Here is a 25,755-nt window from a genome sequence, read left to right as displayed (position 1 = left end):
CTATCGCCTTTTAGGATTTAAACACCTCCATCGTAGGTGATGCAAATACCTCCACATTTTTTTATTCTATTAAGGTAGGTCATCCTCCCAACATCAACAACCGGAGCAATCACAACCCAACCGGGGCAACCACAACCCCCGCTGAAAGCTGAACCAATGAGGAATTCAGCGCGTAATCGTCGACTACCTCTATGTGGCACTGATTCCGACCATCACACACATTGATTTTTTAATATATTTGTACAAACTATTTTTACATTATTTTATTTAATAAAATAAATTTTTTAAATATTTTAATAGTTAATTATTTTTATATTTTTTTTAAAAATAGAAGTTCTTTTGAATAAGACCATAGAAATAATGAAACATAGTTTCATTACAGCAATTATCAACTATTTCGGTTTGGACATGATCGAATTGTATGACCTGAGTTCCTACACCATCCACACAACTTCTGTTGGTTCGTTCTTTCCCAGATATCCATATTATTATGTATTCTACTTGAGCAAGGTCGACCCTTTGGTTTGCGAAATAATTTTCTATCCGGTAACAACTTAAACGGAGCAAGTGATACAGACGACCACTTACGTTCATCTGGGATCAGTGGGAATACGTGTCTCCACACATTGTACATGTATTCTATTTTGTACACTTCGTCGACATATCTCATAGGATCCAAACGGAGATTTTGACAAGCTGTAATTGCATGAGCGCATGGATAACGAAGTGTGTCAAACGTCCCACAGTCACAAGTCTTATTTCTCAAGTGTACATGATATTACCCACTGGTAATACATTAGTTCGGTCTATCAAACTCTGTCACACAAAACAATATATTGTCGCGATCATGACACATTGTGTGCATGGTGTTAGCACGTGCATTTGCCTTGTTAATTTCTTGCAATACCTTTCGGAACCATACATAGCCCCCTACATTTGGCATTTATAACTCGCTGCTTGCTTTGGAAATAGTTCCGCCAAACAAAAATATGTCTCTCGTACAACCAAGATTATTTCTAAATGACGTGTTCCTTTTAGAACAGAATTTATGCATTCAGCCAGGTTTGTGGTCATATGACCATATCGTAGGCTGCCGTCGTATGCTTGTGTCCATTGTTCGAAAGGCATGTTACAAAGGTAGTCTGCGCCTTGATCGTTAACTGAACGCAAAATCCCCAACATCTCATGAAAACGATCCTTATTGATCTCGTACCCTACCAGTATAAGTTGATAGCGAAAATTATATACCACTATTCCATTCGCAATAAATTGAATATTACAAACAAAATTATATTAATAGAGATTAAATACCCATGTTAATCACTTACCATCGTTTAGTGGTAGACCGATAGTACCCATAGTAGTTGGACGCAACGTGCCTTAGACAATACGCAATACGCAGAGACCGTTTCAAGGTTTGTTATGTAACTTGGGACGTACCTCTCCAGCACCTGACACCACTACTACACCTCATTATATGAAGCGTCCCACCCACTATATATCTTTTCCAATGCCTTCTTCTTAGCTATCCAAGCCTTGCGGTAAGAGGGCGTGTACCTTAATTGGCTACAAATATTGGCAATTAAGACCGACACAGAAGTCCTAGGATCTGCCTTCAACATTGGTAGTATTAAGCTAGCTATCATACCTGAATCCATCTTGGGATGATCTTGTGAAACTCCTGTCAACAAAGTACGTTAAATAATGCAACATTAAATAATAACATTATTATTCAAAAACCCGAAACACCCAGTGATATTGTACCGGTAACACAGGTACGTGGACCTTTGTACTTTTTTATCTCTCACAATCCTGTCTTTTTCCTAAAAGAAGCCATGATTTTCCATGAACATGTATCGTCTTGCATTGTACATTTCGCCTCGAACTTTTTAGATTTAGATTTAACCATGTTGTGATTGATGTTATGTTGTTTCTATGCACTAAGAAAACTATCCTTATTAAAAAACTCCTTACCAACTTCTAATTCACCCGATCCAATGACGAATTTATACTATCACACTTTCTGTGTGGTAGATCTGGAAACTTCAACGCATCATTTTCCGATATATCGACATTATGCATGTAGCTTGGAGGTGAGTACACCTTGAATCGCGAATTTTTGTCTTCTTCATCTGAACTCCCTTTAACGTCCACAGGTTCGAATGAAACAGGCTCTGATTCAAAAAATAATGCAACTTCTGCACCATCAGGGTCGGGCTCTCGAGGTGGATCAACATCAGACTCATCATCCAACCCACCATCATCTACAACGTACGAGCTCCCCTCGCCAGTGGACGTCATAGGGAGCGCATCATCCCTTCTTGTAGAGGTTTCGTAATGTCCCCAATCAGATGTGGATTGCCAGCCAGTAGAAGTTGATGTCATTCCCCAATATGTATTTCCAGCATCGAACAACGACCCACCGATGTGCATGTCCCATCCACTAACCAAGTGACATGCAAAAGTTGTGTATTCCATACTGCCACTAAACACGGGCGCTTCGGTGTTTTGCCTCCCACTAACGAAGTGTCGGGCGGGGGTCCTGTATTTCTCTCGAATAGCAGTAGGTGTTGAAGTCGCAAATGTTTCATTTGGCGATAAAAATTATACATATAACTCAAGATAGGGTGATCCACTAGTGAGATGAGTCTACACCATCGCCTCAAAGCTACGACCACCTTTGATATCAAATGAGTCATATGTCACGGGATCAATCGAAGTACAAAATTGATACTTAATAGAAGAAACCATTATTGGCGTCGTTCCAAAGATTTTGCGCCTAATTCTTTTACGAAATTCTGTCAAATCTATATTCTGGTTAAAAACCAGTCACGTTGTGTTCTCTGATAAAAAGAAGTAACGCCGTTCTTGGTGTCACGGACCTCACCATCATAGTAAATAACAGCACTAATACGTTCACTCGTCTTCAATTTCTATTCTGCTTAGCCTCTCTAATTTTTCTTACTGTATCTTATGCAACCTGAGAATGAAATTTGGTTCATTTATAGCCTAAGGCCAAACATGAACTACTGTAGAAAAAGAGTGTCGACGTGGGAGCTTTTTTCATCAATTTTTCTAACAGTGCATCCTGCTTGAAGCGTTTTTCACACTATTTGTTTAGAAACGTCTTCTCAAATTTATTTTTTTAGGAACTACTGTAGAAAAAGAGCGTCCACGTGGAAGTTTTTTTCAATAATTTTGCTGATAGTGCATCCTACTTGAAGCATTTTTCACACTATTTGTTCAGAACCGTATTCTCAAAATTATTTTTTCAAGAACTACTGTAGAAAAAAACAAAATCCTTATTGTTAATATAATTTTCCCTAAACCCTAAACATAAACACGATATTATTTTAAAAAAACTAAACTCTAATTTAATTAATTTTCTTAAAAACACTAAACCTTAATTTAATTTATTTATTTAAAATCCTAAACCCTAATTTAATTAATTTTTAAAAAAGAACACTAAATTCTGATTTGTTTTTTTAAATTCCTAAAACCTAGAACCCTAAATTATTTTAACAAAACCCTAACTCTAAAAACCCTAAACCAAAAAACCCTAGGAATAAATATGAAAAAAGCCCTAACCTAAAAAAAACACAGAGTAAAACACGCCCCTGGGGGAACGATTTTGCCACATCAGCAAAACACGATCACGTCAGCTCGTTTTGTGCTGACATGGCAAAATTGCTCCGCTAGGGGCACGTTTCGCTGAAATTTCACCATTAAACGCTCCTTCATGGACGCATTTTGCCAAAATCAGCCATTTCCAGTAAATAATGCAGAAATTGGTCCATTTCCATAAGTATACTTGGAAATAGGCCTTTATAGGTAAATTAGCCAAAAATACTTTTGAGATAAAAGTATTGTTAAACAAGAAGCTTTTGAATTTTTCAAAAGTGTTTTTGAGACAAAAAAATGTTTTGCAAAAGTATTTTTTTGGTTATAAATAGAAATAGAAAATTTTAACTTTTGCTCAGAAGTATTTTTTGATAAAAAAATGCTTCTGAAAATCAATATTAAACTGAATCAAACAAGATAAGGTGTAAATGAACTCATCATCAAGGTGAATAAATAATCTGATGTCTACATAAATTCTAGCCTAATAATTGATATATCCATTGTAGGTATCATAATCAGAGAAGGAAGGCTAGAAGGACAGCTCCTCTACCAAATTCATATTAGGCCGCATTCGGATCGGATGGTACCAAGTTTGGCAGGTAGAGCACTCACTCGTTGATGTCCACATCAACAAAGCGTTTATATGTGTTTACCCTTAAATTATAAATGTTGTCTATAGGGATGGCAAAAAAAAAAAAATCAAAACCGACAATCCCAACTCATTCCGTTAGGGTCGGAATTTTGTTTTTTAAAATTGAAGTTGGAAAAATAGTTAGGATGGAAGTCAGATTTTGCTTAGACTCGGTCATCCTGAGGTTTTTACGAAATTACCTTTATATATATATATATTAAGTTTTACCCTAAAACCTAAATAGCTAAGACTAAGCTCCTAAATTTTTAGCCACCTCGGCCATCCTTCTCTCGTTACTTTTTTATTTCTCATCATTTCTCCCACAGTCTCAGTCATCTTGCTCTTGCCGACTTTATATACTGCCCGTGATTTGTGTTTGCGACCTTGCATCTCTTATTTGTGATTTGAATGCACTGCTATCCCTTATGTTTCTAGCTTTTAGACTCAATTGGTTGAGGCAATTTGTTATGTTAAAATGCTTTAGTATAAAATTGCTCCAGTTAGGTTTGCTACCAAATTAATGGTAGTGTGTCTCTTATTTTTTAACCAAAAAAATGGTAAGCTTTTCCTCTAGAATTGAGTTTAAAAGTTTTGTTCTTAAGAAGGAAAAATCAAATAAAATAAGATAAAATTCGGGTTGGGTCAGTTTTTTATTAAATTTTAAGGTTGGGTTTGAGGTGGTTTTTTTAAAAGGGACGGGTCAGGTCGGGGCAATTTATATTATATAAAACTTTATAAAAGTTCAATTTTTTTATAAAATTTTATGGTTTTAAAATAATTTCTAACCATTTTTATAAATGATATATTTTCTAATTTTTTATGGGTTGTAATAAATTATTTTTATAAAATTTTATGGTTTTTAATTAATTTTTTATAATTATTATAAAATTTAATGATTTTTAAAATAATTTTATAAGTTTTTTATGTTTTTTTATAATTCTAGAATGAATCTAGACAAACAAGTGTCCAACTTCAAATGAACTTAGACAAACATTTATCTAGATTCATTGTGTATTAATTAAAAATGATTTTTTTCTTGTGTGGCAGTGATGATGTGGCACTACCACATCACCCTTTGGTGATGAAATGGTATTGCCACATCAACAATTAGTGATGATGTGGCATTATCACATCGAGAAATGGTACTTATATGACAATTCGTTAATGGCCACATCAGTGTTGCCACTAATTACTAACGATCAATGTTTGTCAAAGGGCCTGTTTGACCAATTTTGTTAGTTTAAATGCTCAATTGAGTGTAAAAAATTCACAAAAACGTAAATGATTTTTTTGAAAAAATTTGAAAACCAAAAATACCATTAAGCCTAATCTCAATGTGAATGTTAAATAATAAAAAAATCAAAAGAAAACCCAATTTTGAATCCTTAAAACCTATTTCCAAATTTGGGAACAACCCTAGAAATTTCTTTCCATCAACTAAAAATTGTCTATCATTCATTTGTGTCTCAAAATCTTCAATCAACTTTGTGTTTTTATATAAGAAAAATCATGCAAATTGAATCAATGCTAATATTTAGCCTCTTTTTTTTATTCCATATTTGTAAGTAAGGTTTATAAAATTAACACTCAAACTATGTTTTGTTTTAATTTTTTATAAGAAAAATCAATGCTAATATTTTTTTTATAAAATATATTTTTAGGGTTGATTATGAACTTTGAGATTTAGTGTTAGCTCTTAAACACTCATATTTTCTTTTCATTTATTACAATTTTTTCAATTTTTTAAATATTTTTTCATGTCTTCTTTCTAGAGTGTGTATTTTAAACTAAAACGAGCTATTTGAAAAATCATTCTTTAAGCAGATTTGAAAATATTAAACCCATATTTAAACGATTTAAAATGTTTGACTTTTATTTAAGCAACACTAAAAAGTAAAATGTTAACTTGAACATTTAGCCAATATTCTAACCACTTGTTTGGGTTTAGCACGGAAAATGCAAACTATAGAATGGACCAAAGATATTGTAGCACAATAAGGTCGAAGGCAATGTTAAAATAACTAAGGTCATGTTTGATAAACCATTGAAATTGAAAATAAAAATAAACAATATTATTATTTTTTAATTATGTTTGATAATCATTTTAAATTTTTATTTAATATATAATAGTAAGTAAGTAAATAGCTACTTATTAATTAATGTTGAAAATATTGAAATAAAATATTTCTTTATTTTATTAAAAATTAAAAATTATATTTAACTTTTATTCAAAGGTATTCAAAATAAAATAAATAATACCAAGATTAAAATTTCAAACAAAAAAATTATATTTATTAAATAGGTTTGTTAGTATTTGATTAAGGAATGAAAGAAAAAACAAGTATTTTTATCCTTTGGAATCATGTGGCACTTACATTTGACTAACTAACTAGTCAAACCTTTTTTCCCCCACGAAACAGCGTCAGTGGTAACACCTGTAATTAAGACCTTAAGGCCTTCTAAAATTCGGCTTTCTTCCTATTTCATAAAATGTTTTTTAAGCTAAATCAATTTTTCAAAATCAAATCAGTTTTCTAAATTTATTTTTTAGGTTAAATTTAAAAATTAGAACTTTTCAAAAGCTTTAAATAATCCTCATTTATATTATTTATAATAAATAAATATGATTTATATTCAAATTAAAATTTACAAATTTTTATATTTAATTAAAAGAAACTGTGACTTTTTATGAATAAAATATTAAACTGATTTAATACAAATAACGAAAACCTTAGGTTTAAATTTATATTTCTATTTTTTTTATATAAAACAATCCTTAAAATAATATAATTAATTATTTTACAAGATAGCATATTTTTTGAGAATAATTTATATTAAAATTATCTTAAAATATATAGTTTTTAGGCACTAATAAAATAGTACCACATTATCAACTTTTAAAGGTGTACAAATATGATCATACATTCATCCATATATGATATCTTTTCTAACTTCATTTAACTTCAAAAATTGATGATGTGGTGCCTAAAAATTGTATATGTTAAAAACGATGAAGTTATTTTCAACTGAATTTAATAAAATAGAAAGTGAATATTATTGTTGGCTGCCAATAGGAAAAAAATAGTTTGGGAGGCGACTAAGGAGGTCGTGAGGCGGCCATGGAAATTCTAATAATCAAACACAATGTGGCTCTGATTTTCCTTCATTAGCCTATGACTTCAACTTCCATCTTAGACTCGCAATCTCCCTTTTCCTTTTCTATTTCTTCCATCACATTCCCAGAAACTTCCCCTGTTGTTTCCTCCGCTAACTACACGTTTTCTTTTGAATATCCGACCATTATTTGAATACCAATCTTAGTCAAATTTTCCCTCACTATAAATACTACTCATTTCCCATGCAACTTCAACTTCGCATTTGCTTCTGATACGATGAACGCAGTCAAATGTTTTTTAAGCTTTTCTTCTTTTGTTTTAGCGTTGAGCTCTATTGTGGTTGTGACTGAAGCCAGGGATCCTCTCAATGTCTTGATGTCTCGGAAGTTTGGTGGTGGAAAGCTTCCTGATTTATTTGATATTGGTTTATATCTTGGAGCTATCAAAGGGTCGGGTCCAAGTGCTCCTGGTGAAGGACACAGGTTCGTTAATGGTCGCACCCTTGGAGGCATTAAGACCTCTGGCCCAAGCCCTGGTGTGGGACATAAGTTAATTGACAGCTTGGGTCTTGGAGGTATTAAAGACTCTGGCCCCAGTGGTGGTGGTGAGGGACACAAATTCACTGATACTCGAACCCTCGGCGGTATTAAGAACTCTGGTCCCAGCCCCGGTGAGGGACACAGCTCCACTCTTGGAGGTATAAAGGTCTCGGGTTCCAATGGAAACAGGCTAACTATTAGCATCAATCTAGGAGGCATAAAGGATTCCGGTCCAAGCCCTGGTGTGGGAAACAAGTTTACTGATAGTCGAACCCAAGCCATCAAGGACTCCGGTCCAAGCCCTGGTGTGGGAAATTGAGGACTCTGGTCTGGGCCATGGGTACCCCTAATTCATTGAGGCTCAATCACTTGAAGATAGCAATATTTCAAACAAAGTAGAGTTTTAGGTAGCCATATATATAGGAACGACAAGATTTGTTTTATATTACAGATTCGTTTATTTTTAAGTTCCTCATGATTCAATTTGTTGTTTGAGTTAACTCACACTGGTTTTCATCTCTTCCATAGTTCAAAGTAAGAGATTCTTTGTTAAAATGGTTCTCCTTTCAATGTAATCTATATATTATTTGTAATTTGCATCTCTCTCACACATGTACATACATATTATGATTATGGTTTTTTAAATAATTTCATTATAAATTTTGATTAGATCAGCTCTCATAAATAAAAAGATATTGGGTTTCAGCAATACCCATGCCAATTAAACTAAGACTCAATTAACAATCTTAAAATTTAAATATATATTTTTATTTGTTTATATCTTTTAAAATTTGCTTTGTCAATAATTTAATTAATAGGTTGGTATTTAAATAATAACAATTTTATAAAATACACAAAGAAGGGATAAAAAAACTAGTTATATTATATCATAAGATACATGCTTACATGAATAGTTTTATTTAATGATACGTGATATTAAGTAAAGTTAAATTAACAGTCTTACTATCATTACTTTTATTTTTTTTTGTTTGGAACTAAAATTTTTTAAAAATCATTTATTATACTTTTTAAAAGAATTATCGTTTCAGTTAAATAATTTAAGTAATGTTATTTAAAATCATTTTAAAAATAATTATTACATACTTATATTTTCTTAAATAATATTATCCAAAGAATAAAATTGAATATATTAAAAAATTATGGTTTATGAATGGTTATTACAAATATTTTTTATCCAATATTTAAATATTTAAAATGATTAATTTAAATATTTCAAATTTCAAATTATCTACCTTTTTTATCTAATAATTAAGTAATTAAAAATATATTAAAATTTATTTTAAATTAAAATTATCCCATTAAATAATTTTGTAATATTAAATAATTTAAAATAGATATATATATATATATGTTTAATAATATTGATTTTTTTATTAATATAATAATATTTAGCTTATGCAACTTATTTTTTTTTATATAAAAATAGAGTTACTCGTTATGAATTCTTTTTCAATGAATGACTTATGCTTTTTAGTAGGGAAATAATTTTTTAACAAAAAATGGCTTATTTTCCTTTGGTCGGTAAGTCATCAGATTATTTTCAAAAAATAAAAATGCAAAATAAAAAAGGAATTTGTAAATAACATTTCGTGAAACAATTGCTCATGTTTCAGAATTCTAGGTTTTTTTCCTTTAAATTAAGGCTTAATTGAACAATAAACTAATTTACCTAAACTTTTTGGGTAAGCTATCAAAATAGTCACTTTTGTTTGACTCAGGTTACATTTTAATCACTGAGTGTTAATTGTTGTTAACAGTGTAACGGTAAGCTGACATAACACGTTAAATCATTATTTTAAACGAAAATTTTAGGTTAAATTATACCGTTGGTCTCAATATTTTTTTCGTTTTGAACAATTTAATTTTGTTTCTTTTGTGTTTTTTGAACTTTCCTTTTTTTCTTTTTTTTTCATCTCCTTCTCCCTCTATTTTCTTTTCTTTTCCATTTCTTTTAACGCAATTTTTTTATATTTTATATTTGTTAAAACTAGTCCCTATACTTTTATTTTTTTGAACAATTTAATTTTTTATTTCTTTATTTTCCTTTTTTTCTTCCCCTTTATTTTTCTCTGTTCTCATATTCTTCATTGCACAAATATAATATTTGCCCACGAAATACGTCAAATCCTTGTTTCTTTCACATGATTCCTAAATTAAATTTCACTCAAAACTAAATATCAATCATTCTTAATCAAATCTCTATTTGAATATAACCTAATTTTGAAACTAAATTTGGATCTAACTAATCAATATAAAAAACCATATCCTTAATCAAATCTAAACATAAATTGAATTCTTTATATTCAAAATATTTTTTTCTGTTTCCAAACTTTTACAAAATCGTGTAGATTATTCTTTTCCTTTTCTTTTATTTTCTGGAAAATAAAATTAAGCAAACAATAAAATTGATCTAAACTTTTTTGCATATTCCCAAGCAAGCTTGATTGGAAGCCAAGCATGGATGAACCGAAGAGAGAAAGGGAGCATGAAACCAAACTGGTTTTTGGTAAAGTTGAGGGTAAGTTTCATATGCTGGTTGTTTTAGTCATCGAAAGTGTACAGCTCATTTGACGAATTCGTAAAACATTGTAGCTTCGAGAGGGCGAGAATGTTGATGGTATGATAGATAAGATGGTCGTGGAGGTTGGTTAGGAGGTTAAGGGAACGAGCTCGGGAAACTTTGTTGAGGGTGGATTGCCATAAGTCATGACTGGCAAGATTTTCGAGTGAGGCGAGCTTGTGGACTAGGTTATTGAGAGATCCAAATTTGTTCGTTAAAGCGATGATGGACGATGAGGGTTTGTAATTGTGGGGTGAGAATTAGACCTGATCATGGGTCTGGACACCCGGCCCGGCCTAAAGGCCCACCCGAAATGTGGGAGGGTTTGGACAAAAATATAGGCCCGAAAAATGGGCTTGGACAAAAAGATAATGCCCATTTAAAAAATAGGTCGAGCCTCAGGTAAGGCATTTTTGGCTCGGAACCGACCCAAATTCATTAAAGGACAAAAAAAAATATGCTCTTTTTTTTGTTTTTGAATGTTATTTTCTTGTTGTTTTCTCCCTATTTTGCTATTATTTTACTATTATATTGCTACTATTTTATTGTTATTGTTTGGATATTGTATAAAACTTATTTTATTGTTAATTTTGTTATTATTTTAAAGCCATTTGTTAATTTTGTTATTATTTTAGAGGCATTTGCTTGTTAAGTTACATTTATCTTAGTGTTATTTAAGTTTACATATTTTTTTAAATTTATTTTCAACTTGTTGGGAAATGTTTATTTTGATGTTTTTAGTATTTTTGATGTATTATATATATTTAAAAATTATATAAAAATAATATAAAAATTAATACAGGCGGGCCAGGTCGGGCCTGAGTTTTATCATTTTTATTCGGGTTAGGCTTGAGCAAAATTTTAAACCTATTTTTTGGGCTAGGCCAGGCTCGTGCCTAGTAAATGGGCCTAAATTTTTAGTTGAGCCCGGCCCGGCCCACGAGCACCTCTAGTGAGAATATCCAAAACAAGTTTTATTTTGGTTTCAGGTTTCGCCTTTTCATTTTTCATAAACATAAAAAAGTTTTAACAAATGGAAAACATAGAAAAACTACGTTAAAAAAGATGGAGAATGAAGTAAAATAGAAGGAGTAGAAGAGAATGGAAAAAAGAAAAAAAGAAGTTAAAAGAACATAAAAAAAATTGCTCAAAACGAAAAAAAATATGGGGACCAATTGTATAATTTAACCTAAAATTTTTGTTTGAAATAATGATTTAACGTGCCACATCAGCTTACCGTTACATCGTTAATGACAATTAACGGCTCAGTGACTAAAATGTTACAACACGTTAATGTAAGTGACTAAAACGTAACAGTTCAAACATAAGCATGTAAAAAGCCCTCAAACTGTTTCAAAAGTGTCTATTTTAATAGTTTGCCCAAACTTTTTTTTGGTTAAACTACATTGCTAAATGGCTTAAGGGTATAAAAAGCTCTCAAAGTGTTCAAAAAAAAAACAAAAAACAAATAAACACTTCTTTTTTTTTTTTGCACTCAATTAAGAACTTGAACTTTCAAAATACATAAAAAAAAGGCCCTCAAACTTCTTCAAAAGAAGCAATTAAGCCCCTATTTTTTTCACTCAATTGGGTATTTGAACTTTCAAAATGCATAAAAAAAATACCCTCAAAAATTTTCAAAAAAGCAATTAAGTCCATGCACTTATTAAAAATTAGAAAAAAAATTTATAAAAAATTAAAAAATTTATAAAAATTGTAAAATTTTATAAAAATCATAAAAAAATTAACGACCCCTAGTTTTTTTAATTAAAGTCATCACGTGTCGCAACACAGCGTGACATGTGGCGAAAAATGATAAAAAAAATAATAATCAATAAATTTAATAAAAAAAAATTATAAAATGCTTCTTTTGGTAAGATAATTTTTTATAAAAAATTTACGAAATTTTACGATAAATTTCTTACGACTTCATAAAATTTTATAATTTTTTTTATATTTCTATATATTTTATAATTTTTTACTATTTTTATAAAATTTTACAATTTTTTTTATTTTTTTACTATTTTTATATTTTTTTCTAATTTTTAATATTTGAATTTTTTTATTAAAATATAATAATATTTATAACTTTTATTGATTTTATTTTTTTATAATTTTTAATAAAAGCAGGGGCTTAATTGCTTTTTTTGAAAAAAAATTTGAGGGTCTTTTTTATGCATTTTAAAAGTTCAAATACCCAAATGAGTGAAAAAAAAGCAGAGACTTAACTGCATTTTTTGAAAAAATTTAAGGGCTTTTTACACCCTTAAGTCTATCTAAATTATAATTTCGTAACCATTATGGCCCAACCATTATTTCTCTTTAAAAAAACCACTTCAATCAATAAGAGTTAACCCATAATTAAACATTTATTTTCCCTTAATTTAGCTAGAAAATTGAAAAAAGACCTCATATTTTTCTCTCTCCTTCCATCTATATCTTCCTAAAATTGACCATTGGAGAAGTTTGGCCAACCGAGTTGCAAACTGAGATTGACGGAATTATACAATTCAAATCAAACCCAAAATTTTAACTCCAAAATAACAAATTTGAAACTCGCGCCACTAACCTAAATCAAACTCCTCCTCTCTTTCCTATCGAGGGTTTGGACAAAAAATCGACATTATTAACCCTTTTAAATAATGTTAAATTTTGTGCTATGAAATGTGCATTAGTTTTCCTTGCAAAAGGCATTCGGTTTTTTTTTTTGAATAATGGTTCATTTTGTTTTATTAATCAAAATAGGCTGGGTACAAAACACAAAGCTAGACCCAAACAAAGCTACAAAAACCCAAAAATAAAAGAAACAACAAAACATTAAAACAAACAAATACTTGGTTACAACAAAAAATAAAACAAACATCAAATTGAAACAAAAACTTAAAACAGAAACACCTAGCCACAACCTTTCAAAACCACTAAAACGACCGTAATCCTCCCTACAGAGAGAAGCATCCAAAGCAGGAAGGGAGATTGAGGTGACCAAATACCCAAATAAACTTAAAAACCCCAATCTCAGACGAACCCAAAAAAATCCCAAGTCACAGAGGGTTGATACATCTACGATCTGTCGCAACGATTTCACATACCTCCAGCGAAGCATCTTCTACTCAGAATCGATCGCACAAACCATCCTGACTGCTGGATGCCATTGCATGAGGAGCAATGTTGCTCTCTCTAGGCGTGAATTGAAGAGACAAGTCTCAAATCTTCTCGAAACAGCTTTTACATCCCAAGTAAGAGGCTGAATGGCTGAATAATCCTCTACTTCTCCTTGTAACTTCAGTATTACAGTGTACGAATCACTTTTCAGGACGATTCGCCTAAAACCCAAATCGTGTGCAAAAAGGAGACCATGCAAAACAGCCACTACCTCAGCCATGACCACCGTGCTAACCCAGGTATGAAATCGATAACTCGAACCCAATATATGTCCTTGCTCATCTCTAGCAATAAAACCTGATATTGCCTTATTTCTTTGGCTGGAGTACCTTGAATCCATATTTATTTTGACCCAAGATGATGGTGGATGGGTCCAATAGATTACAACAACTGGAGAGGGGTGCTTTAAAATCGTACTCATAATGGCATTGGCCTCTTCATCACAGAAAATGGATTTAATTAATTCGCTATTCCAGCAATTAGAATCATGAAAAATTAAATCACAAACCTTGTCAACCGTAGACACCTGCTCTGAAATTACCTTTACCATCTTTTTACCAAGTAGCCAATAGCCTTTCCAAATAGAAATCGAGAGCCCAACGCCTATCCTCCATTTAAGACTAGATTTTAGTAAACATTTTGCACTCCAGATACTCATCCATGTTAAAGAGGGATTTGTACCTAAAGTGGATTCTAAAAAATTAGAGTTAGGATAGTACATTTCTCTAATTAGACACGCCTATAGTGAGCTAGGGTTTTCAAGCAATCGCCAGCGCCAGCTTTGTTTTGCCAACAAGGTAATATTAAACTTTGCCAAATCCTTAAATCCCATGCCCCCATACTCCTTCAAATTACAGAGTTTCTATCATGAGCACCAATGTATTCCCTTTTTATCACCCAGTTTTTGCTACAAAAAACGGGCCATCATAGCTTCAAGCTCCTTACAAAACGAGCTAGGAAGAAACACGACATGGAAAACATTGAGATTACTTGAAAAACTGTCTTTATCAGTATCTCTCGACCTTTTATAGGTAAGAATCTAGAGCCCCAGTTATGGAATCTGCCCAAACACTTCTCTTTCAGAACCCGAAAAGCCATCTTTTTATTTCTGCCAACAATCGAAGGAAGACCTAGGTATTTTTTAGAATTTTCAATAGAATGAACACCAAGAGCTTGACATACCTCTATTTTGACTTCTCGGTTCACATTTGTACTAAAAAAATTTAGAATTTATCATAGTTAACCAATTACCCCGAATCAATAGCATATTTATCCAGAATATTCTTTAATTCGTAAGCACCCGCAACCGAAGATGATATTGTCATCTATAAAAAGTATATGGGTAACAATCGGTGTGTACCTATTTATACGAATCCCCTTCAGCCTTCCATTGAGCACCGCCATTCTAACAAAACTGAGAGGCCCTCGCTACATATCAGAAATAAATATGAGCTGAGAGGGTCGCCTTGTCGTAAGCCACGAGATGAGCAAAATTATTCACCTGCTTCTCCATTAATTACCACAGAGTACGATACAGATTCCACACATCTCATTAACATCTGAACCCATGAATTAGAGAAACTCATTTGTTTAAGCATCAACCGTAGGAACGACCACTCAATTTTGTCGTATGCTTTGCTCATATCCAATTTGAACACTAACAATCCCAATTTTCCCAACCTCTTGTGCTTCAGGAAATTTAATATCTCATACACAGCTAGGATATTATTCGAAATAAGCCTTCTAGGCACAAAAGTACTCTTTGTGCCTCGCTAATACAAAATTGGATCACAACCTGTAGTCTATTCACTAGTATTTTGGAAATAATTTTGTATAAAATGTTGCACAAGCTAATTAGCCTGAATTGATTCATATTCTGAGGGTTGTTGACTTTAGGAATTAAAACAATTCAAGTACCATTTATCTCGACAATGTCATGCCTTCCATCTAAAATTTGAATGTAATATTCGGTCACCTCCTCACCCAGTATATGCTAGAACCTCTGATAAAATATAACACCAATCCCGTCTTCCCCCGACGCCTTTAATGGGCTCATTGGCTTAACTGCATCACACACCTCTTCAATTGTAAAATTGTGCATCAAGTTCTCATTCATCTCCGAAGTAATGCAAGGCGTAATTCCCATTAGAATATCTTTGACAGCCTATGAGTTATTTGAAGAAAAAATAGTGCGAAAATACTATTTTGTAATATGCAAAAGGTTCAAATTACCCTCATACAACACACCAGTCTCATATCTAAAGTTTACTACTCTATTTTTTCGCCTTCTTTGTGACACAAAATTGTGAAAAAACGAGGTATTTCTATCCCTATTCCTTAGCCAGTTCACCCTTACACGTTGCTCCCAATAGATCTCTTCTTTATCGGCCTCTATATTCAAAGCAATCTTCACCTTTATGGCCTCTCTCAATATCTCATCTGTTGGGTAAGAATCATTTAATGATTGTCGCCTTTTCACAAACCATTTTTTGTCAAAGATCATTTTTTCCTTAATGATTCGAACCAGCTTTCTAACCCAACACCCATAATTCTTAGACAGTGAAGGACCAAGCCAGTAGAAGAATCCTATAACCTTTTTACCTCATTTTCACACGATTCCTCCATAATCCAAGCCACCTCAAATCTAAAATATGAAACTTTGTGACTACTTCCATCTTTATCAGTGTTTACCAACAATCGGTAGTGATCATAAAAAGAATGGGTCAAATGATCTGAACTGTAATTCGAAAAGCAAAATCTCCAATCATCATTTGCCACGCCTCTATCTAACCTTTCTCTAATATTATTTTCTTCAAAATATCCTTTCTCCCACGTGTACCACTGACTGCTATATCCCAAGTCAGACAAACAACAATCAGCCAACATCGACCAGAACCCTCGCATCAGACGTTCTCTTCACAGTAATCTACCTTTCTTCTTAGTAAATTATTGTTAAAGAATAACAAGAAAAAAACTCATGTTTATTCAACAATTAATCAAGCCTTTATATAGGCTGAAGTACAACTGAAAATCATAAGAAAATAGCAACTAAGTTTATACTAAATCCCTAGAAAATACGAACTAACCAGAGACTCCTAAATAACATTTGACTATACTCAAATTATTCAAAATAACATCTAACATGCCCTCCATTAAACTGATATTGCTGCCAATCAGTTTAAACAAGACAAAAGGTGAAAACACTAAGCTGAGGCATCCATCGAACAAACACCAAGGAGTTTCCTAAACTTCTGAAATGTTGCAATTTTGAGGGGCTTAGTGAATAAGTCAGCAACTTGATCTTCACTTCTGTAGAAAATAAGATCAATCACACCATCTTTAGAAAGATCCCTCAAAAAATGATATTTCACATCTATATGCTTGCTCTTCCCATGTAAAACTAGATTTTTTAATAATTTAATGGCTGAATTATTGTCACAAAAGATTGTTGTTGCCTCTTGTTGTACGAACTGAATTTGTCCAAGAATCTTTCTCAACCAAACAACTTGACAAGCACTTGATGTGGCTGCTACAAATTCGGCTTCTGATGTTGAAAGAGTGCCTATGGGTTACTCCTTTGAAGACTATGAAATAGTTGTTGATCCAAGCATAAATACATAGCCTGAAGTACTTTTTCTATCCTCAATATCCCTTGCATAATCGCTATCTGTGAAACCAAACAAATCTGAATTTTCTCTTTTCTTGTAAAGCAGTCCAAAAGATGCAGTCCCTTTTAAATAGCGCAGAATACGCTTAGCAGCCTAAAGATGTTTTTCAGTGGGACTCTTCATGTATCTACTAATGAGACTAACACCATACATGATGCCTGGCCTTGTTGCCGTTAAGTACATCAGACTCCCTACAATTTATTTGTACATGGTGCAGTCTACTTTCTTTCCATCAGGCTCTTTGGTGAGCTTTAATCCAACTTCAGTTGGTGTGGTAACTGGATTGCAATCCTTTCCTTTAACTGAAACTTTTCTAAAATCTCTTGCACATATTTCTTTTGACAAATAAAAGTACCAACAGCAAATTGATGTACTTCAATGCCTAAGAAATAGTTCATCAAGTCGAAATCTGTTATCTCAAATTCATTCATCATGGATTGCTTAAATCTCTCCATCAAGACACTATCATTCCCTGTGTAAATGAGATCGTCTACATACAAGCATATTAAAAGTAATTCTCTATCATGACTAATCTTATAAACAAAGTATATTCATAAGGACATATGGTAAAACATTCCTTCAAAAAATAAGCTTCAATTCTACTGTACCAAGCACGAGGAGCTTGTATAATCCATATAAAACCTTTTTTAGTTTGTATACCTTATGCTCACAACCAGACTTCACATATCCAGGGGGTTGGTCGATAAATACTTGTTTGTGAAGATCACCATGTAAAAAAGTAGATTTCACATCTAATTGATGAATCGGCCATGATTTTTGAGTTACTAAAGCAATCACCAACTGAATCGTGTCAAGTCTCGCAATCGGCGCAAACACTTCTTTGTAGTCCACTCCAAATTCTTACTTGTAGCCTTTTGCCACTAGGCGCGCTTTGTATTTGTTACAGCCGCCATCCTTGTTCAGCTTAGTCTTGTAGACCCATTTGACACAAATAGTGTTTTGGCCTTTGGGAAGATTTGTTAATTCCCAAGTGTTATTTTTCTCAATTGCTTCAATTTCATCATTCATTTCTTCTCTCCACCTTTTATGCTTTACTGCCTCATCAAAAGTAATTGGATCACTATCCATTAATGGATTTTCACTTCGATCGATTCTGAACACTTGATAATCTTGCATCCAAGCTGCCCTTTGTCGATGGCGATGAGGGCGTCCACTAGGTGTTATAGCTGTTTCAGAATCAGGTTGATGCATCACCGCTTCAACAGGATCAGTTTTGTTATTGAGTAAATTCTGATCTTGGCGTTTCTCCTCAATTTCATCAAAATCAACCACTATTGGTGCTGCACCCTGAGCTTGATCATTCCAAGGCCAAAACATTTTTTCATCAAATACTATATCACGATTAATTATAATTTTCTTGGTTACGGGATCATAGAGTTTGTAAGCTTTTGTTTGATCACTTACTCCAAGAAAAACACACTTTTTCCCCTTGTCTTCATGTTTTTTCCTCTTTTGATTTGGAACATGGGCATATGTTATACACCCAAAAATTTTGAAGTAATCAATCATTGGCCTCTGCCCACTCCAAGCTTCTTTAGTAGTCATATTCAAAACAGCTAGTGTGGGGCTTCTGTTTAAGAGATGGATACTCCAATTTACTGCCTCTGGCCAAAAATTCTTTGGAATGACGCTTCTTCGTAGTAGACTACGAACCATGTTGAGAATAGTTCAATTTTTCCTCTCACATACACCATTTTGTTGTGGTGTATAGGCTGTTGTAAGTTGCCTACAGATTCCATGCTTCGTGCAAAAATCATTAAATTCAAGAGACATGTACTCACCTCCACGATTAATACAAAAAACTTTGATAAGATTGCCACTTTCCCTTTCAACAGGACTCTTGAAATTCTTAAATGTTTCAAAAGCTTCAGCCTTTTCTTTTAAGTATACCCACACCTTTTTACTAAAATTATCAATGAATGTGATCAGATATCGTTTACCTCCGTTTGAAACCAGTGTGATTGGACCGCAAAGATCTGAATAGACTAGCTTAAGTTGCTTATTTGCTCTCTATGCTTTGCTGCTTCATGAGTTGATCGTTGTGCTGGTGTCAGAGTTTCTCATTTCGGTTCAATAATATCGGAAGAGACAATATCCCAATATTTTTTGGACCTTAGGAAGTTCTCTATCAACATGCTCTGATGATCGTAATGACCATCAAAGTGTAAGATTGCTGGTTGAACAAAATTATCCGTGGCCATTGCTGTTGCTACAAACTTGTTATTTTAAACTCTCAACTTTTACTTTCACTTACACTCACGATTTTGCTAACCAGGCTCTGATACCATTGTTAAAGAATAACAAGAAAAAAACTCATGTTTATTCAACAATTAGTCAAGCCTTTATATAAGTTAAAGTACAACTAAAAATCACAAGAAAATAGAAACTAAGTTGATACTAAACCCCTAGAAAATAGGAACTAATCAGATACTCCTAAACAACATTTGACTATACTCAAATTATTCAAAATAACATCTAGCAAGTATCTTGTTGAAATCCCCAATAATTAACCATGGGACATTAGGCAAATCATTCAACTGGCGCAAAAGGTTCCAAGATTCTTCTCGAAGTCTCTCTTCAAGGGCCCCAAAAAAACCCGTACATATCTAAGAATGGCCCACCCTATTTTCCTCGAACATAACATCAATATGTCTCCTTGAATATGACCTCAAAGAAATCTTACACTAATCATTCCAACCCATCAACAAACCCCTACTCTTACCATCGGAATCAACATCAATACCTTCTTGAAACCACACTTTCTTCTAACTATAGCCATTCGTGACGCATTCAGTTTTGTCTCAATCAAAAAGACTACAGAGAGATTTATGTCTCTCAGCATATTTCGAAGACAATGAACTATCTGATGACTCCCTAATCCCAGACGTTCCAACTTAACAGTTTCATTGTGTTCAGCTAGCCTGCTTAGCAAGTCCTACCGATATCATACCTTCAAAACTAGAAGAAACATTGTCTCTTAATTCTCCCGTTCCATCTAAAGTCCCTCCCTCAAACTGGCTCAACTTAGGGTGAGTTTGGATAAGTGGTGCGTTTACCTGCGGTTAGTGTAAAAACAACGGTGGCGGTGAGATTAAATATTGTAGCGATACTGTAGCGTGAGACAAAAAGTAAGTTAAACGCACCGCACCCAATCGCCCATCCAAACCCACCTTTAGTACGAGGTCGTTTGAACCCCTCTACTAGCAGAACTACAACATCCTCTCCTTTCAAAAAGCTCATTTCCTCATCAAAATTAACGTGTTGAACATTAACATTTGGGCCTGTCACTTTTCCACTAGATTGGCCCATTATGCAATAACCTCTAAATTTGTTTCCCCCAAATTTTAGTAAATTTAAATTTATTCCTCCCATTGCTTCTTGATTTGTGGGATACCATTTATGTGAATCCAATCTAATCCCCCATTCCTTAAATAAAAAATTCCCAAATTTTTGCCACCGCCAGTCCCCCGCTCCACTAACCACTTACTCTTCCAAACCACAGTCCTACGTGGTGGCGCTCGCAGTGAAAGATCCCAATGGAAGACAACATTTTGTTTCCACAAAGTGGCCCGTAACTGACAGAAACTTTTCCCATGCCCCAATCTACCACACAAAAAGCAAAATAGTGATAATTTCTCGTATTCAAAGCGCATATAGGCACCAACACCATTGGGAAGAGCAAACTTTTTCCTTCTTTGCAGAGACCTTCAGACATCCAATTTAACCCTTATTCGTATAACCCTCATATTTCCCGACTGAATGAATGAAGTATCATAATCAAGGAAAGCACCTATAAAATTTCCCAATTGTTTCGTAACATTCTCTGACATAAAACCATGCGGTATGTCATGAACAAGCACCCAAAACGCAACCCAGTTTAATTCCACTCCCATAGGAATCTCCCTCTCCCTCAATCGATGAAGTAACAAAAGATGGGAATTAAAACTCCAAGGTCCATTATGTTCAATGCTTTCCACATCTACCTCAAGATAAAATCGAACTCCTAGATCTGAAATAGAAACACCCCTAATCAGATGCCAAACATTTGCCAAAGTAAATCGCATAGATTGAAAATTAACAACACTCGAAGTTAAAAAAGTTCCTACAAAACAATTGTCATAAGAAATCTCAAGCTCCACCGGTTCTACTCCTAGTTAAAGTGTATCATCCTCTTCGTCACCCAGAGACAGATTTGCCAAATCATTTTCCATCACTCCTCATAAATGTTGACTACAGACTCGTAGCAACCCAACTCTCAAAGATCGGGAAATTAAACAAAAAGTAAACGTGCTATACAGCAAAGTTCATGCCAAAGAGCATAGAGAAACGTGCTAAATGACAGAAAAAACTAGGAAAAAATTATTTAATAATTGAATCGGAGATTAATATCTTTACCATAAGCATTCGTTTTTTTTTTCCATGAAATTTCAAGAAAGGAATAATATTCAATCTTTAGTACTCTTTGATTTTTGAAATACCTAAATTCAAAGAAATACCCAAAAGTCTCATAGCTTTTTAGTTTTGGATTATATGTTAATTTACGTAATCTTTGACTTTGTATCCTTATAATTATTTTATCAACAGCAAAACACACGAGATATCCATCTAATGCAACAATTTTGAAAGGCTTCAACACTTGAAAAGATGTTATTTTTGCTTTGGAAATTCCTAATCTAAGCATGATAATATAAAGGCTCAAGGATGGTGGTGTAGGTTTGCTGGTAATGGATTTTGATTTTGGATATTTTTGTTAATTTCCCCTTAATTAAAGAAATACTCATATTCAAACCAGCTATGGAATGGTGACGTAGGTTTGCTTGTAATGGGGTTAAATGGAGGAAAGGGAAAATATGATATTTTTAATTCAATTTAGTTTTTATTTAATTATTCTCTTTTGTTTTTTTCAATTTATATTTAAATTAGATACTTAAACTTTAACAATGAATATAATTAGAAGATTATTATTCAATTAAGCCAATTAATTATTGGAATTGTGCGATGGAGTCCATCTTCAATTAATACGGAGAATGTAACACAAAAGAAAATCGAATTTACTTTACTAGATTTCAGTAACATGTCCTTTCTGTCTTTATGCATACTATCCAATCTACATTTTCTGATCCTAATCTTCATCAGATCCTTTTCTTTTTTCAATGCATTCCGTATGATCATTCCCACAACACTTTCCCATGCTAATATTCATCATGCAAGTCCAAACCAAACCCGAAATTGGTTTCTCGGGAAATCGTCATAACGGATTACCCATCAATGTAGTTTGAATATGATTCGGATTATTACCATTGACTAAAAGAGTATGCATGATCAATTAGCCAAGCAATCATGAACTAGCACTGCTGCCATCGGGAACATTAGAATGAAAAGCCATCTGTACTAGATTCTATCATTATAATTTCTATGCCTTGGAACTTTCACATATACTATTATGTATCGAGCTAGCTCAATCTTCTGTACTGGACATTCGCAAATCCAAGAACATACCACAACGAACTTCAAAATGACACAAATCACATATAGATTGACTACCTAAATCGGTTTGTTCAAGGCACATTTCAATGTAGGTTGACTAGCTTGATCTTAATTCTATTATAACCACGGTAATAAGAGAAACGAGCAGAAGTAGAAGAATCCAAAACCATAGCATAGAAAGGCATTCATGCGAAGTAGAGGAATCCCGGGAAAAAAAGAGAGTAAAATCTAATCTCTTACTCATTTGGCAAACTCAAAACTGACATCCAATGTCAAAAAATTTAGCAGATCTCAGTCCATCTCTAAGCTATGTAACACATATTGATAGCAAATTCAGAACAAATACTGCCGCTAAAATTCAAAAGAACTGTATAATAACATATTTAATGCTACCAGATATTAAGACAAGGAAATATTAACGAGGACTACCAAGCACATCGACAAACATACGATTTACCGAAGGTAGCCGCATTTGCTGATCTTTTGATCTACTCCTCTTGAACACTGGCTGCGGTGATGATGAAACTGAAGATATTGCAGTCCAGAAACCATCTGAGTCACCACAGCTAGATGATGCATCTACGACACCATCAGGACTGCCTTGCATCTGTCCATGCTTACGTTTTCTGGCTTCATTTTGTTTGCAATCACTTTCCAATAACTTGGACACGAGCTCATAGCACACATCTACTTCATCCTGTTAAAAGGAATGAAACAATTAAGCAATGCAAAATCAAGTTCCATTGTAGTCTATGCAAGTAGTTGTTTACAAAATACAAACCTCACATGTCTTGAGTAATCTAAGAAGCTGTTTTCGATATTCAAGATAATGGCATGGTTCAATCTCTTTAATAACATAAAGCATTGTTGCCGCAGCTAAGATAGATGGCATATAAAGCATGAACTTGGAATCTGGATCGAAATTGAATTAGAAATTTAATATTAGAACTAATAGAAATGGTTAAAAAGTCTCATTTCCTTCTTACAACAAGTAATCAGAGAAAAAATGATAAGATTTCTTTTTATAACTTACCAGCAATGAGAATGAGAAGTAAATGCTCACAACTATGAAGGAATTCCCAATGCAAATGGGTCCTCAATCCAAGTCTCCTCGTAATGTGATCAAAGAAGGAAATTGGGGTCACGGGATTCATCCTCCATTTCAGAGTCGACAACACCAAAAGCTCCATTCTTTGTATGGTCTTCGAATCAAACACATATTTCGATTCCTCAACCTAAATAAATAGAAGAAAAAAATCACAAAAACCCATCTTTAAGAGCTAAAAGAACACACAAGAAACTTGGGACTACAGTAATCAGACATTGAAGCACATACTTGGAGGTCTAAAAGAAGTGGAACTTGGGTTTCCTCGACCTTTGCAGCCAAAGACAAACAAGCGACAGCAGCTAATTGTCCCATCCATGGGTTGTCTTTTTGAAACTTAAAGCTTGCAAAAAACCTATCAAAGTAATTCACTGCAAGAACTATGGTCAAAGCATTGAACCTATGGTGTGCTTTAACCTTAAAAATCCACTCCAAAGCATCTTTACGAGCTAAAACTAAAGACTCATCTGAGTTGACATCTTTGTAACAAAGATGGGTTTCTTTCTCTTTAGACATTAAAGAGATTAACTCATCATCTTCCCAGAACAAATCATGTTCAATAAGAAATAAAGGTAAAAACGTCTCCTTTTTCACTGTTCCACTTTCACCACATATTTTGTTTCCATTTTCTTCACAACATAGCGCATCAAGAATCCATGGTGGGCTTTGAATCTGCTGAATCTCTTCTTCTTGCAGAGACATTGCTTTTCAAAGAAGAAGAAAATGAATTCCCCTTTCATTACAACGCCATATTTAACAGAGTAAATCTAAATCTCATTTTGTTTCTTTCACTTCTTTCAGCAATTTCCTCAATACTGCTTGTCTCTGGGGTATATCAGTGAAGGGCTTTATCTGAGAAACCTTTCAAGCTTCTCCCTTCTACCCCTCCTATTTTCCTTTTTCCTTTTCTTTTATTATATTAAAAAAATCGTGATCTTTGCTTAACTAAATCCACTTATTAATTATTTGTTATTTTAATTTAAATTTGGTATTTAAATTTTTACGGATTTTCAACATCTACTAGGGGATTTATATACTTATGGATATCCAACTCTCAAGTATAAATAATCTTTCCCTTCAAAAACTTAAATCTTAAAATCTCTTACCAACTAAGGTTTGGATAAGTGATGAGCAATGCTGTTTGAATCGTATCGGATCGGTCTGTTAGATTGAGAGTCGATTGGAGTATCGATTTGGAAAGAATTTTTGAACCGATTGATTCGAGAATCAGTACAACCGGTTGAACTTGGCAAAAAAGGTTGAATTAGATTTTTTTAATATTTTTATTATTTTTAAAATTTTGATAATTTTTTAATCAAACCAGTTGAATTGGTGAATCGGTGGCCTAATCGATTCGTCTACCGATCCGATTTAAAAAATATTGGTGGTGAGATTGACTTTGATGAAATTGAAAGTAGTTGTGAGTATGATATTAATTAATATAGCGATGAGTTTAAAATTAATAGTGAGATATCTATTTCGATTCATACGCAACAATAACAAAAAAGTGAATTAGAAGAGAACAAGAAATGATTGTTAAGAACATTAAAATAATATCTTTATGTAATAAAATTTATAACATAATAGATAATTTAATAAATAATTAAAAGATATTAAAATTACTAAAATATAGATACATCATTTTAAAAATTTTGATTAATTAATATATAATATAAGTTTATTAATTATATTAACTGAATGAAAATATTGGAAACTTTAAACCAAAATAATTAAAAAAAGTAAAAAAATTCAAATTAAAAAATTTAATAGAAACTTTATTTACAATTTTTAAATAAAAAAAGGGTAAAATATGAATATGTAGTT

The 25,755-nt window shown here is 32.9% G+C and overlaps 2 protein-coding genes across 3 annotated transcripts; one reads left to right on the top strand and one right to left on the bottom strand.

Moving 5' to 3' along the window:
* Nucleotides 1–7,629: 7,629 nt before the first annotated feature.
* Nucleotides 7,630–8,511, top strand: LOC121222417 (uncharacterized). Its single transcript, XM_041103148.1, has one exon. It carries the CDS (start codon nucleotides 7,645–7,647, stop codon nucleotides 8,224–8,226), a length of 582 nt encoding a protein of 193 aa, XP_040959082.1. The 5' UTR covers nucleotides 7,630–7,644; the 3' UTR covers nucleotides 8,227–8,511.
* A 14,533-nt stretch (nucleotides 8,512–23,044) lies between these two features.
* Nucleotides 23,045–24,829, bottom strand: LOC107914329 (cyclin-D3-3). Of its 2 annotated transcripts, none has more exons than XM_016843212.2 (4): nucleotides 24,163–24,829; nucleotides 23,860–24,061; nucleotides 23,608–23,702; nucleotides 23,045–23,523 (listed from the first exon to the last, which is right to left on the bottom strand). In XM_016843212.2, the coding sequence occupies exons 1-4, from the start codon at nucleotides 24,631–24,633 to the stop codon at nucleotides 23,242–23,244; spliced, it is 1,050 nt and encodes a 349-aa protein (XP_016698701.1). In that variant the 5' UTR covers nucleotides 24,634–24,829; the 3' UTR covers nucleotides 23,045–23,241. The 2 variants fall into 2 exon arrangements, with proteins under 2 accessions (XP_016698701.1, XP_016698700.1); XM_016843211.2 differs by having other exon boundaries at nucleotides 23,608–23,738; nucleotides 24,163–24,828.
* Nucleotides 24,830–25,755: the final 926 nt, after the last annotated feature.

Source organism: Gossypium hirsutum, chromosome D10 (assembly GCF_007990345.1).
Source record: "Gossypium hirsutum isolate 1008001.06 chromosome D10, Gossypium_hirsutum_v2.1, whole genome shotgun sequence".
Classification (NCBI taxonomy): Eukaryota; Viridiplantae; Streptophyta; class Magnoliopsida; order Malvales; family Malvaceae; genus Gossypium; species Gossypium hirsutum.
Note: the sequence above shows the minus strand (reverse complement) of the source record. Positions and strands in the feature narration are given on the sequence as shown.